This window comes from Gorilla gorilla, chromosome 11, assembly GCF_029281585.2.
Source record: "Gorilla gorilla gorilla isolate KB3781 chromosome 11, NHGRI_mGorGor1-v2.1_pri, whole genome shotgun sequence".
NCBI classification, from domain to species: domain Eukaryota; kingdom Metazoa; phylum Chordata; class Mammalia; order Primates; family Hominidae; genus Gorilla; species Gorilla gorilla.
This window is the reverse complement of record NC_073235.2, coordinates 105,151,740-105,170,376: the sequence shown is the minus strand read 5'-3', so window position 1 is coordinate 105,170,376 and position 18,637 is coordinate 105,151,740. Positions and strand designations below refer to the sequence as shown.

The 18,637-nt window shown below is 40.8% G+C and overlaps 1 protein-coding gene across 4 annotated transcripts in view; it reads right to left on the bottom strand.

Moving 5' to 3' along the window:
- Positions 1-18,637, bottom strand: part of BMPR2 (bone morphogenetic protein receptor type 2) — a 188,560-nt gene that overhangs the window by 9,118 nt on the left and 160,805 nt on the right. For all 4 annotated transcript variants that reach the window (XM_019022494.4, XM_019022495.4, XM_063695101.1 and 1 more), the window contains 3 exons: positions 17,620-17,756; positions 6,383-6,555; positions 2,744-4,023 (listed from right to left, as the gene is read on the bottom strand). In XM_019022494.4, coding sequence (XP_018878039.2) covers positions 2,744-4,023; positions 6,383-6,555; positions 17,620-17,756 — 1,590 coding nt within the window. The remainder of the gene's footprint in view (positions 1-2,743; positions 4,024-6,382; positions 6,556-17,619; positions 17,757-18,637) is intronic.

Sequence of the window (18,637 nt, the reverse complement as noted above, 5' to 3'; positions counted from 1 at the left end):
CCGACCTCAGGTGATTCGCCCGCCTCAGCCTCCCAAAGTGCGGGGATTACAGGCGTAAGCCACCATGCCTGGCCTATCTGACACGATGTCTTACTGACTCAGAGCCCTGCAATAAGGGTCTGTCAACTGATCTGTAATACAAGCCACTCAAGTAAGGGGCTAAATTTTACTGATTGTGTTTTGAGACCTGTACCCTTCCTTCAAGCCCATTTTGTAGCCCTTGACAATAAAACATAACTTTTTTTCATAAATGCCTTAGTCTAAAAGAGAAATAGGCTGGGCGCAGTGGCTCACGCCTGTAATGCCAGCACTGTGGGACACCGAGGTGGGTGGATCACCTGAAGTCAGGTGTTCGAGACCAGCCTGGCCAACATGGCGAAACCCCTCCTTTACTAAAATACAATAATTAGCAGGGCATGGTGGCACATGTCTGTAATCCCAGCTACTTGGGAGGCTGAGGCAGGAGAATCACTTGAACCCGGGAGGCAGAGGTTGCAGTGAGCCGAGATTGTGCCATTGCATGATCCAGCCTGGGCGACACAGTAAGACTCTGTCTCAAAAAAAATAAAAATAAAAAAAAAAATAAAAAATAATAATAATAATAATAATAAATCATTTTGTATAACAATAACTGTTACAGATTTTGGTAAGCTCCCCCGTTTTGTGTTGCAATCCCTTTAGGGCAAGAAATCAAACATCAATTTAAGTTATTTGTCTACGAGGCTATGGGGCTCATAGTATCATAGTATAGGTATAGAGTCCCAGCTACTTGGGAGGCTGAGGCGGGAGGATGACCTGAGCCTGGGAGGCTGAGGCTGCAGTGAGCCATGATCTTGCCACTGCACTCCAGCCTGGGCAACAGTGAGACCTTGTCTCAAAAAAAAAAAAAAAAGTGTAGGTATGTGAGAGACTCAACACATAACTCTTGAAAAAGATGATACTAAGAAACTAAGAAGAATCTTAGTTTTTTTTTTGGTTTTGTTTTTCAGAGTCTTACTCTCTTGTCCAGGCTGAAGTACAGTGGTATGATTATGGCTCACTACAGACTTGAACAGCTGGGCTCAAGTGATCCTCCTGCCTCAGCCTCCCAAGTAGCTAGGACTACAGGTGCACACCACCACACCACACTAAGTTTTAAATTTTTTGTAGAGATGGAGTTTTGCTATGTTGCCCAGGCTAGTCTTGAACTCCTGGCCTCAAGTGACCCACCCACCTCAGTCTTCCACAGCACTGGGATTACAGGCGTGAGCCACCGTGCCTAGCCTACAGTTTCTTTATAGTAATTTTCCCAAAATTTCTCTGGATCTTTAAGATTTATTAAGGTTAGTTTGATAAAACCTAAATGCAGACATAATCAATATTAATATATGCAATAAAATGTTTCAAAGATTATACTGGTATAACATTACTTGGAGCTCTTGAACTGTATTTACTTTATTTCAACTTTTCATAGCAAGTATGTGAGTTGCATTATAAAGCAGCAGCCACATAAAGCACATATTAAATTGGGTAATTATTCTGACTATTGTGACACTGACTTTTTAATTATCAATGACAAAAATATTACTTTTTTCTTTACAATAGTCTAATTACCTTTGAGGCCCAACCAAATGGCTTATTTATTTTTTTTCCTGAGACGGAGTTTCGCTCTTGCTGCCCAGGCTGGAGTACAATGGCGCAATCTCAGCTCACTGCAACCTCCGCCTCCTGGGTTAAGGCGATTCTCCTGCCTCAGCCTCCCAAGTAGCTGGGATTACAGGTGGGCACCACCACACCCAGCTAATTTGTGTATGTGTGTGTGTTTTTTTTTTTTTTTGAGACAGAGTTTCACTCTGTCACCCAGGCTGGAGTGCAGTGGCATAGTCTCGGCTCATTGCAACCTCTGCCTCCTGGGTTCAAGCAATTCTCTGCCTCAGCCTTCCGAGTAGCTGGGATTACAGGTGCCCACCACCACACGTGGCTAATTTTTTGTATTTTTAGTAGACACGGGGGTTTCACCATCTTGGCCAGGCTGATCTTGAACTCTTGACCTCGTGATCCACCTGCCTCAGCCTTCCAAAGTGCTGGGTTATAGGCATGAGCCACCGTGCCTGGCCATTTTTGCATTTTTAGTAGAGACGGGGTTTCACCATGTTGGTCAGGCTGGTCTTGAACTCCTGACCTCAGGTGATCCACCTGCCCTGGCCTCACAAAGTGCTGGAATTATAGGCATGAGCCACCACGCCTGGCCCAAATGGCTTATTTTATTTCATTACTGAGATGGAGTTTCGCTTTTTTGCCCAGGCTAGAGTGAAGTGTCGTGATCTCGGCTGGGATTACAGGTGCACACAACCACGCCTGGCTAATTTTTGTATTTTTTAGAGATGGGGTTTCACCATGTTGGCCAGGCTGGTCTTGAACTCCTGATCTCAAGTAATCTGCCTGCCTTGGCCTCCCAAAGTGCTGGGATTATAGGCGTGAGCCACCGCGCCTGGCCTAATTTTTTTTATTTTTTAGTAGAGATGGGGTTTCGCCACGTTGGCCAGGTTGGTCTTGAACTCCTGACCTCAGGTGATCCACCTCCCTTGGCCTCCCAAAGTGCTAGGATTACAGGTGTGAGCCACTGTGCCCCGCCTCAAATGGATCATTTACAAAAGTGGTAAAGGTAAATAATCACTAGTTGAAATATATCTATTAGTTGATTCTAGTTATTTAAATGGCCCCAAAAGACACACAGGAGAGATTATATGATCCCTCCACTTACTCTGTATACTGCTGCCATCCAGGACATTTGTGGCTGAAAGATCCAGAGAATTAGGCCTCTGTGCTCTTCTGGGCTTTGATGGCCCAGGATCTGCTGCTGTGCTTGGAACACCCTGTGCAAGAACATCTTGTTCTGAACATGGATTGCTGTTGTTGTTATTGGAATTAGTTCGGCCACCTTCTAGTGGCCGTTCCCTCCTGTCCACAAGACGATCCAGAACACCTTCATCATGGCCAGCTTGTTGCTCTCGTCTCAGTAAAGGCTCATGCTCATCAGGACTGGAATTAATATTCAGCCGGGTGTCCTCACCGATAAACTGATTCTGCAACATTTCTTGGGCCCTATGTGTCACTATGTTGGTTGTTTGGCCAGATAGTACTGTCCCATTGGCATATTGGGTTGTGGCAGCATGGGAGTTAACACTGTGGTTTCTACCTGCCACACCATTCATGGTGACTGTCACCACATGAGGTTCTGCTGCATTGATTGTATTCATCTTGGCAACTCCAGTTTCGACTTGTTTCAAGTTTGATTTGTGCTTGCTGCCAAATTTTAGCCGGGGCTCTTTTGTTGAATTTTTGGTGTTCAAAGGCAAACTAGTAGGTCTCTTGGGAAGGTTCTGCTGCTTGGGGAGAGGATAGATCTGAGTAGGCAGAACATCAGGAATCAAACATGCTTGGCCATTTGCAGCCTGTGTGAAGTCCTGCTGTCCAGTTGCTTCTACTGCAAGTTTTATGAGTGGGTAAAGCAAGCTAGAACTAGTACTGCTCAGTGGGTCTGGGCCACTGAACTGTTTAAGAGAGTGCTCCATGAGATTCTCATCAGAGCTTTCCTTGAGGTTCTTATCAACTTCTTTTGGGTCTAGCTTGTTGGTTTCCAAGTCTTCTTCTGTCAGCTGTAAGCAGACAGGGGTTGGCCCAATTGACTGTGCAACATTTGTGGTATGCAGATTTGTTTCATCTGGGTATGGCATCTCAGATATAGTAGTCATGCCAGTACTTGGCGTGAGGCCTGTGGTGTTTGTGGTTGTTGTGTTGGTGGAGAGGCTGGTGACACTTGTTTCAGGGCTGGGGATTCGAGCTTGTGCTTGCTGTCGTTCATAGTTAATTGAATTTCGGTTTTTTTCCCCTATAGTCAAAGGTGTGCTGGACATAGAATGCTCAGAGGAAATATTCTTCACGATGCTGTCAGTATGATGGATAGAGTCTTCAATGTATGAGGAGGAAGAATAATCTGGATAAGGACCAATTTTTGGCACACGCCTATTATGTGACAGGTTGCTTAAAGAAAGAAAAAAAGTATCACATTGAGAACGTACATTTATGACAAACTGTCTCTCCAAATTTAACACCTCTGATTTTAAAGTCTGAGTTGTTTTTCATTTTCTTCCAAACGTACATTTTTCTAAAGGTTAAAAAGTCTAATCAAATAATCAAGTGTCAATTAATAACTTGATAAGTGTTAGTTTTACGTGAATTAAGCCTACTGAAAAATGTGTGTGGATGAGATATAATTTTTATAAATGTTCATTATTTTGGTTTATAAGTTAATTAAAAAATCTCCCCTGTAGTTTTATAACATCATGAAATATATATTTATGGAATGTATATTCATACAACCAGACGTTATGTTTTATGAAAGGAAGAACCACGGTATATGTTTTCTGTATTTCCATAATTCTAGATGCATAGTGCCTACTCAAAAGGTATGTTATCAATTAAGTTCCAATGGCCAAATAGTAAAAAGAATATAAGCTTTTAGGTTGTTCCAAAGGCCTCCATTAAGAGGCATGCCCTAGTAATGGCACATATCTTCCTGGGGTAGTCTGAGTCATATCAGTAAAAGTCCTTGAGCCTAAGGTATAAGGCAGAATATGATGTTCAAATAAAGGATCAAAGATTCAGAACTGCTCTCCAATTATCATGGGTTCTTTGCTGTCATTGTCATTCCTTGGGAGTGACAGTTATTTATAAGGGAGATGATAGAAGGAAACGAAGAAAAAAAATTGTTATACAGTACAAGAAAAGGAAGCTAAGGAGACATGGAGGGTAAGACTCAGTAAAATAAAACGTAGAGTTAGCGTAACTATGGGATGAATTATAATTTTGAGGAAATTATTAGTAGAGACTGGAGATGAGAAGATGCATGCAGAAGGTTGAGCCGAATGACACAGGAGGCGAAAGGTGGCCAAATCAAGGTGGGCCATCAAGGTTTTTTTTTCTTACCACTCAAGAAAAGTTTGAAAGCATTCAAAATAAAAGCTTTAGCTGACTTTTGAGAGAGGTATAAACATCATACTAGAGGACATGGGAAATACAGAGATGAGGGGAGATAAAAGCAGAAGACTGTCCTCAGGTATGCGTAAAGTGAGAAAATTTATAATTAGAATTGCCAGTGTCTAACTTCCTTGATTTGCTGATATACAAGGTATAAGAGTTTATATTTGAAACTAATTTGACCTATACAAAAGTAGTGCAAACCAAATTTTTGACCTATGGCTAATACAAATAGCTTTCACAAATTAGAACAGAAAATAGGCCGGGCGCGGTGGCTCACACCTGTCGCCTATAATCCCAGCATTTTGGGAGGCCAAGGCAGGCAGATCACCAGAGGTCGGGAGTTTGAGACCATTCTGGCTAACACGGTGAAACCCTGTCTCTAATAAATATACAAAATTAGCTGGGCGTGGTGGCACGTGACTGTAATCTCAGCTACTCGGGAGGCCGAGGCAGGAGAATCGCTTGTACCTGGGAGGTGGAGGTTGCAGTGAGCCAGGATCACGCCACTGCACTCCAGCCTGGGGGACAGAGTGAGACACGGTTTCCAAAAACAAACAAACAAAAAAAACAAAAACCACACAGAAAAAAAAAAAGTTTCAAGAATCGAGTTTATTTTTATTTCAATTTTCTCCAGTAACCCTTTCCTGGATGCCTTTCTGAAAGTTTTAAACATGTATTAGACAAAATGACAGTCATAGAAAGGCTTTTTTACCCCAAACATGGAAAAAAGAAATACAGACGTAGAAAGTTCCAAATTGTAGGAATTTTTAAAAAGCCTTTCTATTTAGAACCAAAAATCATAGTTCTAACAAAGAAAATATCTTGTAAAATAATATTAATGATGGAACAGAAAGACCTTTGAATTGCTTTCATGTAAAAGTAGTAGTAGTATATTCTATAAGAAAGAGCATTAGATAGGAAGTCTACAAACCTTAGTGTCAGTGAAACAGTGGTTAGATAGGCAAGTTCATAGTTCCATTTACTTAAAAAAAAAAGCAGAGGAAGAAGGAATAACAACAAAGGATAAATGAGACAATTTATATAGAAGTGCTTATGAACTTTTGGAGTTATAAAAACATTTTACCTTTATTATTGCAGGAAAGTTGGACCATAAATAGAGAAAGACTAACTTCTTTCACTATACCTTTACATATTAAAAAATGCAGATTTCATCTTGCACTTGCACCAAACAAAAATGTTCAATAGAAGAATAGGAATATTGAAAGAAAAATGATAACTTTAGATTGTATGAGGTAATCATTGAACCATTAGGCTGGTTTAAAAGTATTTATTTTCTATTCTTTGTTGGGTCTCAGTTTCTAATACTGATTGATAGATGCCACACCCCTTAGGGTCTTACCGTTCATTCTGCATAGCAGTAGACATTGGATTGACTGTTGGGCTCACAGATTTGTTTCTTTCCCAAATCATCATAAGTTCAGCCATCCTTTCCTCAGCACACTGTGCAGTAAGCCGAGCCTCTGCATCCTGGTCCCAACAGTCTTCGATTGTCTCCTTGAGTGACCTCACTGCCTGTAAGACAAAGTACATGTCAAACCATGTGTCTTCAAAAAAAAAATGTATTGAGCTTTTCAGTTTACCACATGAGGTAAAAGAAAAATCAATTACCTTAACCAGTATTTTACATAGCTCTAATAACATATTTTAGGCTTCAAGGATTACGGAACATGCTCAAAAGGTGATGAACAAGTAAGCAAGCAAGATTTACCTTAACTCCTTGAAGAATTATTCATAAAAGTAAAAGCAACAATAAGTCGCAGATGTTTCTTCAAGGCCACAGGCTTAGGTCATTGTTGCTAATTCAGTTATGTTATGTCAATCAATAGCCACTAATTCTGCTTCAAAAATAAGTTTTGAGTTTGATGGAACTTGGGGACATTTGGCTATCTTCTATCTCTAGGTGAGCTTTTCTCCTTTACCCCCAGTTAAGAATACTTGGTTGGGTGCAGTGGCTCACGCCTATAATCCCAGCACTTTGGGAGGCTGAGGCAGGAAGATCACCTGAGGTTAGGAGTTTGAGACCAGTTTGGCCAATATGGTGAAACCCCACCTCTACTAAAAATATAAAAAAATTGGCCAAGCGTGGTGGTTCACACCTGTAATCCCAGCACTTTGGGAGGCCAAGTCGGGTGGATCACGAGGTCAGGAGTTTGAGACCAGCCTGGCCAATACAGTGAAACCTCGTCTCTACTAAAAATACAAAAATCAGCTGGGTGTGGTGGCATGCGCCTGAGTCCCAGCTACTTAGGAGGCTGAGGCAGAAGAATCGCTTGAACCATGAAGGCAGTGGGCCGAGATCATGCCACTGCACTCCAGACTGGGCGACAGAGTGAGACTCTGTCTCAAAAAAAAAAAATTAGCCAGCATGGTGGTGTGCGTCTGTAGTCCCAGCTACTTGGGAGGCTGAGGCAGAATTGCTTCAACCCGGGAGGCAGAGGTTGCACTGAGCCAAAATCGTGCCACTGCACTCCTCCCTGGGTGACAGAGTGAGACTCCGCCTCAAAAGAATAAAAAAAAGAGTGCCTCATTTCAACCTTAAAACTTACAGACATCTCTTCTTTAAACTAGTTCCAAAACAGTAGTATCAAAAACAGTCCCATTCTGTAGTATTCCTATTTATTAGCAATGAACAATAGTCTCCCTATAATAGTCTCCCTTTGGGGGAAAGCTAGTTTTTTGTTTGTTTGTTTGTTTGTTTTGAGATAGAGTCTTGCAATGTTGTCCAGGCTGGAGTACAGTGGCATGATCTCTGCTCACTGCAACTTCTGCCTCCCGGGTTCAAGTGATTCTCCTCCCTCAGCCTCCTGAGTAGCTGAGATTATAGGCACCTGCCACCACGCCCAGCTAAGTTTTTTTTTTTTTTTTTGTATCTTTAATAGAGACGGGGTTTCACTATGTTAGCCAGGCTGGTCTTGAACTCCTGACCTTGTGATCCACCTGCCTTGGCCTCCCAAAGTGCTGGGATTACAGGCGTGAGCCACTGCACCTGGCCAGGGGAAAGCTGGTTTTAACTCCCTTTTTAAAAACAGACTAGGTTTGTTTTTAAACATCCACATGATTCAATCATCCTACTCTTAGGTATTTCCCTAAGTAAATGAAACCATATGTTTATACAAAGACTTGTATATATCTACATCTGCTACTTGGGATGCTGAGGCAGGAAAATTGCTTGAACCCAGGAGACGGATGTTGGAGTGAGCCGAGATCGCGCCATTGCACTCCAGCCTGGGCGACAGAGCAAGGCTCTGGCTCAAAAAAAAAAAAAAAAGCTGATATGCTCTACAAGAAATGTTAAAGGGAGTCCCTCAAAGGACATTAGACAATAAGTAGAACCCAAAAGCCTACTTAGGTAACTATAAAAGCCACTATTATTATATTTTTGGTTTGTAACTCCTTTTTAAAAACAAAAACAAAAAAAGAGGTCTCATTCTGTTGCCCAGGCTCGAGTGCTGTGGCATGATCACAGGTTACTGCAGCCTTGAACTCCTGGACCTAAGCAATCCTCCTACATGATGAGCCTCCTGAGTAGCTGGGACGACAGGCAAGTACCACTGTGCCTGGCTAAGGCACCACTGTGCCAAAATGATCCTTCTGCCTCGGTCTCCCAAAGTGCTGGGATTACAGGCAAGACCCATCACATCCAGCCTCCTCCTTTTTTCTTATTTAAGAGAGAAAAGCATAAAATGATAATTATAAATCTAGGCTAGGCATGGTGGCTCATGCCTGTAATCCCAGGACTTTGGAAGGCTGCAGTGGGAGGACTGTTTGAGGCCATGAGTTCAAGACAAGCCTGGGCAACATAGCAAGATTCCATTTCTACAATTTTTTTTTTTTTTGGAGATGGGAGTCTCGCTCTGTCGCCCAGGCTGCAGTGCAATGGCGCGATCTTGGCTCACTGCAAGCTCCACCTCTTGGGTTCATGCCATTCTCCCGCCTCAGCCTCGGGAGTAGCTGGGACTACAGGCACCCGCCACCACACCTGGCTAATTTTGTTTTTATATTTTTAGTAGAGATGGGGTTTCACCATGTTGGCCAGGATGGTCTTGATCTCCTGACCTCGTGATCCGCCCACCTCAACCTTCCAAAGTGCTGGGATTACAGGCGTGAGCCACCGTACCTGGCCAAAAATTTTTAAAAATTAGCTGGATGTGGTTGTGCACACCTGTGGTCCCAGTTACTCAGGAGGCTGAGGTGGGAGGATCACTTTAGCCTGGGAGGTCAAGGCTGTAGCGAGCTATGACGGCAGCATTGTACTCCAGCCTGGGTGATACAATGAGACTCTGTACTCCCGCCACCACCCCCAAAAAAGAATGTCTAAAATTAAAAAGACTGGCAATACCAAATGTTGGCAAAGATGCAAAGAAACTGGAACTCTTATGCACTGCTGGCCAGAATGTAAAATGGCACAACCACTTTAGAAAACTGGCAGTTTCTTTTTTCTTTTCTTTTCTTTTTTTTTTTTTTTGAGACAGAGTCTTGCTCTGTCGCCCAGGCTGGAGTGCAGTGGTGCGATCTCAGCTCACGGCAGCCTCTGCCTCCTGGATTCAAACGATTCTCAAGCCTCAATCCCGAGTAACTGGGATTACAGGTATGCACCACCACACCCGGCTAATTTTTGTATTTTTAGTAGAGATGGGGTTTCACCATGTTGGCCAGGCTGGTCTTGAACTCCGCCACTGCGCCCGGTCACAAAAACTGGCAGTTTCTTAAAAAGTTAAACATGCGGCCGCCCCTACTGGGAAGTGAGGAGTCCCTCTGCCTGGCCAGCCGCTCCGTCCGGGAGGGAGGTGGGGGGTCAGCCCCCCGCCCGGCCAGCCGCCCCGTCCGGGAGGTGAGGGGCGCCTCTGCCCGGCCGCCCCTACTGGGAAGTGAGGAGCCCCTCTGCCTGGCCACCACCCCATCTGGGAGGTGTGCCCAACAGCTCATTGAGAACGGGCCATGAAGACAGTGGCGGTTTTGTGGAATAGAAAGGGGGGAAAGGTGGGGAAAGGATTGAGAGGTCGGATGGTTGCCGTGTCTGTGTGGAGGGAGGTAGACATTGGAGACTTTTCATTTTGTTCCGTACTAAGAAAAGGGATCCTGTTGATCTGTGACCTTACCCCCAACCCTGTGCTCTCTGAAAACATGTGCTGTATCCACTCAGGGTTGAATGGATTAAGGGCGGTGCAAGATGTGCTTTGTTAAACAGATGCTTGAAGGCAGCATGCTCGTTAAAAGTCATCACCACTCCCTAATCTCAAGTACCCAGGGACACAAACACTGCGGAAGGCCGCAGGGTCCTCTGCCTAGGAAAACCAGAGAACTTTGTTCACTTGTTTATCTGCTGACCTTCCCTCCACTATTGTCCTGTGACCCTGCCAAATCCCCCTCTGCGAGAAACACCCAAGAATGATCAATAAAAAAATAAATAAATAAATAAATTAATTAATTAATTAAAAAAAAAAAAGTTAAACATGTACCTACCACATGATTCAACCACTCTACTCTTAGGTATTTACCTAAGTAAATGAAACCATATGTTTATACAAAGACTTGTACATGAATATTCATAGCAGCTTTATTTATAACAGTTGAAACTGGAAATAAGTCAAATATCCATCACGAGTGGATGGACAAACAAACTGTATCATATGCATACAATGAAATACTACTTAGCAATTAATAAACTATGGCTACACATAAGAACATGAATAATAATTATAACTAATAATATTATAACTAACAATGAACATGAATAATTATAACTAATAGTTAATTATAATAACTGAAAATAATTATACTGAAAGAAGCCAGAAAAACAGTACATTTATATGATTCCATTTATACAAAATTCTAGAAAATGTAAACTAATCTCTAGTGACAGAAAGAAGATCAGTGGTTGCCTGGGGACTCATGGGGGATAGAGAAAGTTGAGGAGAGATTACAAAAGGGCACAAGAAATCTGGGGGTAAATGACATGTTCACAATCAAGACTGTGATGATGGTTTTATGGGTGTATACATATATCAAAACATACCTAAATGTACACTTTAATACATGCAGTTTATCAATTATAGCTCTTTAAATGTACAAAAATTGAGAATAAATCAGAAGTGAAAACATAAATATTCAGGCAAAATCTGATGCGTCCTTTGAAAGGGGACTCTAACTCTAGGAATAGGTAAATAATGATACCTTAATGCTTGTGTAAATAAGTTAAAGGGAGTGGCATTATTAACACTGATGAGGAAAGCCAAGTAGGGGGAAAAAAAAAAGTAGAAAAGATAAACAAGGAACTTTTTCAATCTTTCCTACCCAGAGGAAGGAAAATGTAAGTTGGATCTCATGGGTGGGTCGTAAAATCAGCTCAGTGGTTTAAAACAAACAACTCTAACCAAAACTGAAATGCTCTAGACTAGAACAGAAAACACTAGGACACAGAGTAGGTGGTAAGGTTAAGTATTATACTACACGTAATGATGTAAACTTTGCTTTTTTTTTTGAGATGGGGTCTCACTATGTTGCCCAGGCTGGACTGCAGTGGTTATTCACAGGTGGGATCGTCGTATACTACAGCTTCACATTCCTAGGCTCAAGCGATACTTCTCCCTCAGCCTCCTATGTAGCTTAGACTACAAGTGTGCACTATTGCACCTGGCTGAAGTTGTATTTCTTAATACGAAAAAGTATGTAAAATGTTGAATTCTAGATCACAGAAGAAGTCTACAGATTTTGTCCAAAAGAGAAAATGGAAAAACTAAAACTATGTGAAAAGAACTGGTAGTTTCTTCTGAAATGTACTATATATTTATTAAAAAGACCAGAGGGCAAACATAAACTGAGGAAGAGTTGCCGCATTTTCTTTTTTTTAAGATGGAGTCTTACTCTGTTGCTTAGGCTGGAGTGCAGTGGTGCAATCTCGGCTCACTGCAATCCCCACCTCCCAGGTTCAAGTGATTCTCCTGCCTTAGCCTCCTGAGTAGCTGAGATTACAGGCACCTGCCACCATGTCCGGCTAATTTTTTGTATTTTTAGTAGAGACAGGGTTTCACCATGTTGGCCAGGCTGGTCTAAAACTCCTGATCTCAAGCAATCCACCCGCCTCGGCCTCCCAAAGTGCTGGGATTATAGGCATGAGCTGCCGTGCCTGGCCTTTTTTTTTTTGTGATGGATCTTGCTCTGTCGCCCAGGCTGGAGTGCAGTGGCATGATCTCTGCTCACTGCAACCTCTGCCTCCCGGGTTCAAGCGATTCTCCTGCCTCAGCCTCCCAAGTAGCTGGGATTACAGGCATGCACAACCACACCCAGCTCATTTTTGTATTTTTAGTAGAGATGGGGTTTCACCATGTTGGCCAGGCTGGTCTCCAACTCCTGACCTCAAGTAATCCACATGCCCCAGCCTCCCAAAGTGCTGGGATTACAGGCGTGAGCCACCGTGCCTGGCTAAGTTGCCACCTTTTATGTGAAAATATATTAGGATAAAACCATTGATTACAAGAGCTTATACAAAACTAACACTAAGGAATAAAGAAAAGCCAGGCAAGTGATTTTAACAGGGGAGAGAAAAGAATTCAAGACAGACTAAGAAATGGAGTATAAACATTTGGAAAAGAGGCTGGGCTCATACCTATAATCCCAGCACTTTAGGAGTTCGAGGCTACAGTGAGCTATTATTGTCCCCCTGCACTATAGTATGGGTGACAAAAAACTGGAAAAGAATGGAAAACATGAAGAATGGTAGTACAGTTAAACAAATTATACCTGAAAATTTTATGTAGGAGGAAAAAAGCTACTTTAAAATAAACGTGGCCTATAATTTTTTATTTTACCAATTTAAAATATTTTAACATAAAACAAAAGCCTTAAACTGTGTGTGGGGGCCAGGCATGCTGACTCATGACTATAATCCTGGCACTCTGGGAGGCCGAGGTGGGAGGATTGCTTGAGGCCAGGAGTTTAAGACTAGTCTTGGCAACTACCCTGTCTCTACAAAAACAAAACAAAACAAAACAAAACAAAAAACCGGCCGGGCATGGTGGCTCATGTCTGTAATCCCAGCACTCCGGGAGTCTGAGGCAGGTGGATCATGAGGTCAGGAGTTCGAGACCAGCCTGACCAATATGGTGAAACCCCATCTCTACTAAAAATACAAAAATTAGTCAGGCATGGTGGCACGTGACTGTAGTCCCAGCTACTCGGGAGGCAGAGCCAGAAGAATTGCTTGAACCCAGGAGGCAGACGCCACAGTGAGCTGAGATTGCGCCACTGCACTCCAGCCTGAGTGACAGAGCGAGACTCTGTCTCAAAAAAACAAAAACAAAAACAAAACCATGTGTATGTGATTGTTAAAGTAGTTCATTTTTACTGTAAATTCTGAAACATATAGGAAGAAAAAATCATTTATGAACCCAATATTCAGAGATAACTATGGTTTAACATTTTCATGTATTTCCTTTAGACTATTTTCTATGCTTTCATTTTTATCAGGAAACTATTCTTCCCCCCTTTATTGACTAAACTATGCTTGGGTCCCTGGCAATTTATAAAATTAAAGCTAGTTTTTATATTCATTAATATTTGAAAGATTCTGAGTTTTACTACTAAAGGAATGTTTCTTAATCTCAATGCAACTATGAAAGCAAAAATGGCTTCTTTAGACATAGCTGCATTTCTCTCTTTTCATAAACTATGTACTTGCTACCTAACTCTAGTATTGGATTGTCACTGCAGAGAAGCAGTTTATTGACTGTAGCACATTAGATTTAAATGGATTCCCTGGAAGTGAACCAAGTATTATGAATTCCTTACTTGGCAACCTACTCTATACTGGAAGTAAAAAGTTTTCAGGTAAATATGCATATGATGCATATCTCATAATGATAGGGTTGCCGAGAGATATTTCAAAATAATAGATCCCATTTGCGCTGGTGAAATAAAACAATTTAAGGAAGATGAAGTTGTATTTCACTAGAATAAAATTTCACAGATTTTTCTTTTAGGGATACTCTATTGTGAGGCTGGCACCTCTAATTAATCCTAGTAAAGTATTCAGCCTCTCACTTGCTATCAGGGACCTCTCAAAAATCTGTCCCAGTTCCCATAGCAGGGACTGTAGTTTTGGAAGCAATCTTGGACATATGTGCTTGACAATAGGCTCTTTAATTGCCACATACTTAAATATTTCAGTCTGACTTGAAACAGAAGCCAAACTTGAAAGTAACCTACTGACTAAGATAACCAATGAAGACAGTGCTCATTCTAAATCTGTATGGAAACTATAATGTGTCTCTAGCCTGTCTCTGACATGACATCACCCCACTTAAATCAGGATCCAAAATGGAAATATTATTTTAGTCCTACCAAGACAATCTAAAATTGAAATGTGAAAATATATAGTAAAATAATTTAAGTTGCTTATTTTTTCACTTTTTGTCCTTTTATTATAGTCAAGAAAATTAATTTGTATAAAGCATAAAAACAACTTCAGAATGAATCACTCTTATTACATTCTGGAAATAAGAACAGATTGCTATGGAAAAGGCAAACAAGAGTTTCTGGAAATATAATTACGATAGTGGAAGCTAAAACTTTAATGAATAGATAACTGATACAAGGGTAATAGTGAAAACTAAATGAGTCATTTGAAGATAAAGCTGAGTAAATCTTGAAAAATGTAGTAAGGGAGGCCAGGTGTGTGGGGAGGGGAGGGGAGGGGAAGGGAGGAGGGAGGGGAAGTGGGGAAGGAGGGGAAGTGGGGAGGAGGGGAGAGAGGGAAGCGGAGGGAAGGGGAGAAGAGGGGGGAGGGGGAAGCGGAGGGGAGGGGGAGGCAGAGAGGGAGGGGGAGGGGGACGGGAGGAGGAAAAACATAGAGGGAGAAAAAATGGAAAATATAAGAAAAAAATGATTCTTAGAATGTCAGGTGGTACAACATTTGTCTAGTGGGAATTCCAGAAGGAAGAATTGAAAGGTAAGAAATAATTAAAAAAAAATACCAGGCCAGGCATGATGGCTCATGCTTATGATCTCAGTACTTTGAGAAGCTGAGGTAGGAGGACTGCTTGAATTCAGGAGTTTGAGACCAGCCTGGGAAACAAAGCGAGACCCTGTCTCTACCAAAAATTTAAAAAGCCAGGCAAAGTGGTATGCACCTGAAGTCTCAGCTACACAGGAAGATGAAGAAGGAGAATAGCTTAAGCAGAGGAGTTCAAAGCTGCAGTGAGCCATGATCACACCACTATACTCCAGCCAGAATGACAGAGCGAGATCCTGTCTCAAAAAAAAAAAAAAAAAAAGAAAGAAAGAAAGACAGAAAAAGAAAAAAGAAAATTCCTCTGAATTTAAGAAACTTTTGAATTTTCAAACTGAGAACCTACCCAGTGCCAAGCAAAATGTGTGTAAAGATCCATGCCTACAAACATCAAGGTGAAATTTCACAATTCTAGTGATAAAGTCTTAAAAGCTTATAGAGAAGAAAAATTAAGAGGATAAAACAAAAACATAACAAAACAAAAAGCAATGAAATGATTCAGGATGGCACTGAAATTCTCATTAGACTGGAGACTAGGGCCTAGAGCACATGGAGATTGTAGGCTAGAGAATGATGGAGTAGTAGTTTCAAAGTTGTGAAGAAAATAATTATGATATTGAAACTATTATCCAGCCAGATTATTACTCGAGTGTGAGGGCAAGACAAAAACATTTTTAAACATGCAAGTATTCATAATGTTTACCACCATACACATACTAATACACATTACTTGAGGAACTTCATCAAAAAAACAATCGTTTACAAGAAAGAGAATGACATGAGATTTTTAATGCGCTTCTGAGTATAGCCTAAAAACAAGACAAAGAAAGATGACAAGAAACCAAAAAGAAATCATTTGATGATGACTTTTTAAATTTTTTTTTGTTTTTTTTTTTGAGATGGGGTCTCACTCTGTCACCCAGGCTGGAGTGCAGTGGCACGAGCTCAGCTTGCTGCAACCTCCACCTCTGGGATTCAAGCAATTCTCCTACCTCAGCCTCCTGTGCAGCTGAGACTTGATGACATTTTTTTTAAAGAGACAGGGTCTTACTCAGGCTGGAGGGCAGTGGTGTGATCATAGCTCACAGCAGCCTCAAACCCTTGGGCTCAAGTGATGGATGATAACTTGAAACATTCTCCCCAAAGCGCAGGGGAGATTTTAGTAACCAATGTAGAATTTTTATTTCCTATAAATCCAAGCACAATACTTTGTTGTGCAGTGAATGCTTACATAATCATAATACCAAAAATTTCTCATTATTGTATTTAAATATTAGATGAATTTACAGACAAAACATAAATCATTTAATAATAGAATATTACAAACTGGGAGAAAGTAAACGAGAGATAACTTAAGAATAGATAGAGTATTTGAAGTTATAATGGTAATCTTTGGAAGAGAAAAAACCCAAAAGATTGCTAAAGGGAGTTACTTACGGAGAGTGATAGTAGGGAGAGGTAGTTTTTTCCTTTTTAATACAATAATTATCATATATCATCCAATAGAATCATTATATGATTTTATCAATAGAATACTGACCAAATGGAGAGAAATAGATACATCTAGAGGTACTGACATTAAAAAAAGTGTTTAAGTAAAAAAATAAACTTCAGAAATGATAGTAGATAATTAGATTATCCTATTTATACTAAAAGATTATATGAGTGTATATTTGTTAATTCGTAAGATGTTTTCAGTGTTGTAACAACAACTTACTCAAATGGCAGGGGACTTGAGATATTTCATTGTTGTGAATTTTACATATATATAAATATATGTATATAAATATATATGTATATAAATATATATATATATATGCTTTTTTTTTTTTTTTTTTTTTGAGACAGAGTCTCGCTCTGTCACCCAGGCTGGAGTGCAGTGGTGTGATCTCGGCTCACTGCAATCTCTGCCTCCCAGGTTCAAGCAATTCTCCTGCCTCAGCCTCCCAACTAGCTGGGACTACAGGCACACGCCACCACGCCCGGCTAATTTTTTGTATTTTAGTAGAGGTGGGGTTTCACCACGTTGCCCAGGCTGGTCGTGAACTCCTGAGCTCAGGCAATCTGCCCGCCTCGGCCTCCCAAATTGCTGGGATTACAGGTGTGAGCCACCGCACCCAGCCGAATTATATTTTTAATAATTAGCAGAATTCATAGGCTGCACCTTGGTTTTTTTCAGGTCTAGCCTAAATTTTCATTAGCCATTGGTTATGTAAGCCTGCACTACTTAACAGTTTTGGTACTATTCTCAAGAGAGTAAGATAGAATTTCAATAACATTTAAAATATTAATATGTTAATTTATCCAGCTGTTACCTAATCTGGCAAACTTATGACACATTAGTTATTCTCTCTAAATAGTATTTTAAGCTTGGAAAAAAACAAAATGGAACTAAAAACTGACTTTTTTCATATTGAAAAATTTGAAAACATCATAAAAATCAAGTTTGATTTGTGGCATTAGGCAACTCCAAAAACTATTAACGTTATTAACAGTCTATTTTTGTTTCAAACAACATTAAAACATATTCAGTCATAAGTCCTCTCTTTAATAACTTAGTTTTTTCTTACCAGGCTATTTTCTTTCCAGGCTTCTGGGAACTTGGGTCTCTGTTTTTCCCTAGACACGAGAACCTGCATATCCTCAAAAGTGGGATGGTTTCCAACCTCTGTCTGAAAAGCCATCTGGTACTCTGGTACGGATTCCCCTGTGGATTTGTAGAAAAGAATGACAGAATAAAATTTCTAATTATCATAAATGATAGAATAACAGGGGTATTTCTGATACCAAGTAAGCAAAAAAAATTGTGTCACAATCTTTTTATTTTTTCAACCCCTTCAGGCACATTTGGAAATCCTAAAGAGACCTTGCTGTAGGTTTAATGATTTTTTTTTTCTTTTTTTTTTTTTAGACGGAGTCTTACTCTGTTGCCCAGGCTGGAGTGCAGTGGCACGATCTCGGCTCACTGCAACCTCTGCCTCCCGGGTTCAAGTGATTCTCTCACCTCAGCCTCCCGAGTAGCTTGGATTACAGGCGCCCACCACCACGTCCAGCTAATTTTCATATTTTAGTAGAGATATGGTTTCACCATGTTGGCCAGGCTGGTCTTGAACTCCTGACCTCAGGTGATCCACCAGCCTCGGCCTCCTAAAGTGCTGGGATTACAGGCATGAGCCACCATGCCCAGTCTAATGCATTATTAATAAATGTTTTGCTTAGAATAGTCTCAAATATTTGTTGATAAATCAAATGGTAGTTTCAATGATGGATAGGTATTTTTAAATGGTTTCTGGTATTACTAAATTCAGGGAAAAAAGACTATTATGTTTATAAGGCATACTTAATACTTGAAAACATGCCTGAACACTGATCCCATGGAGGCGGGTAAAGATGAGGAAAAACTCCAGGACCTAGTACAACAAATATGCCTACAGAACCAAATGTAAGTGGGTGGGTTGAACAGTCACTATGTCTCATTACATCATTGGTTCTATTATAGTCCAGCCAGACTGTATCAAATGTTACAAAAATATTTATGATAATGGTCATTTGAAAGAAAAATCAATATACTTTAAAAAAATTTTTTTT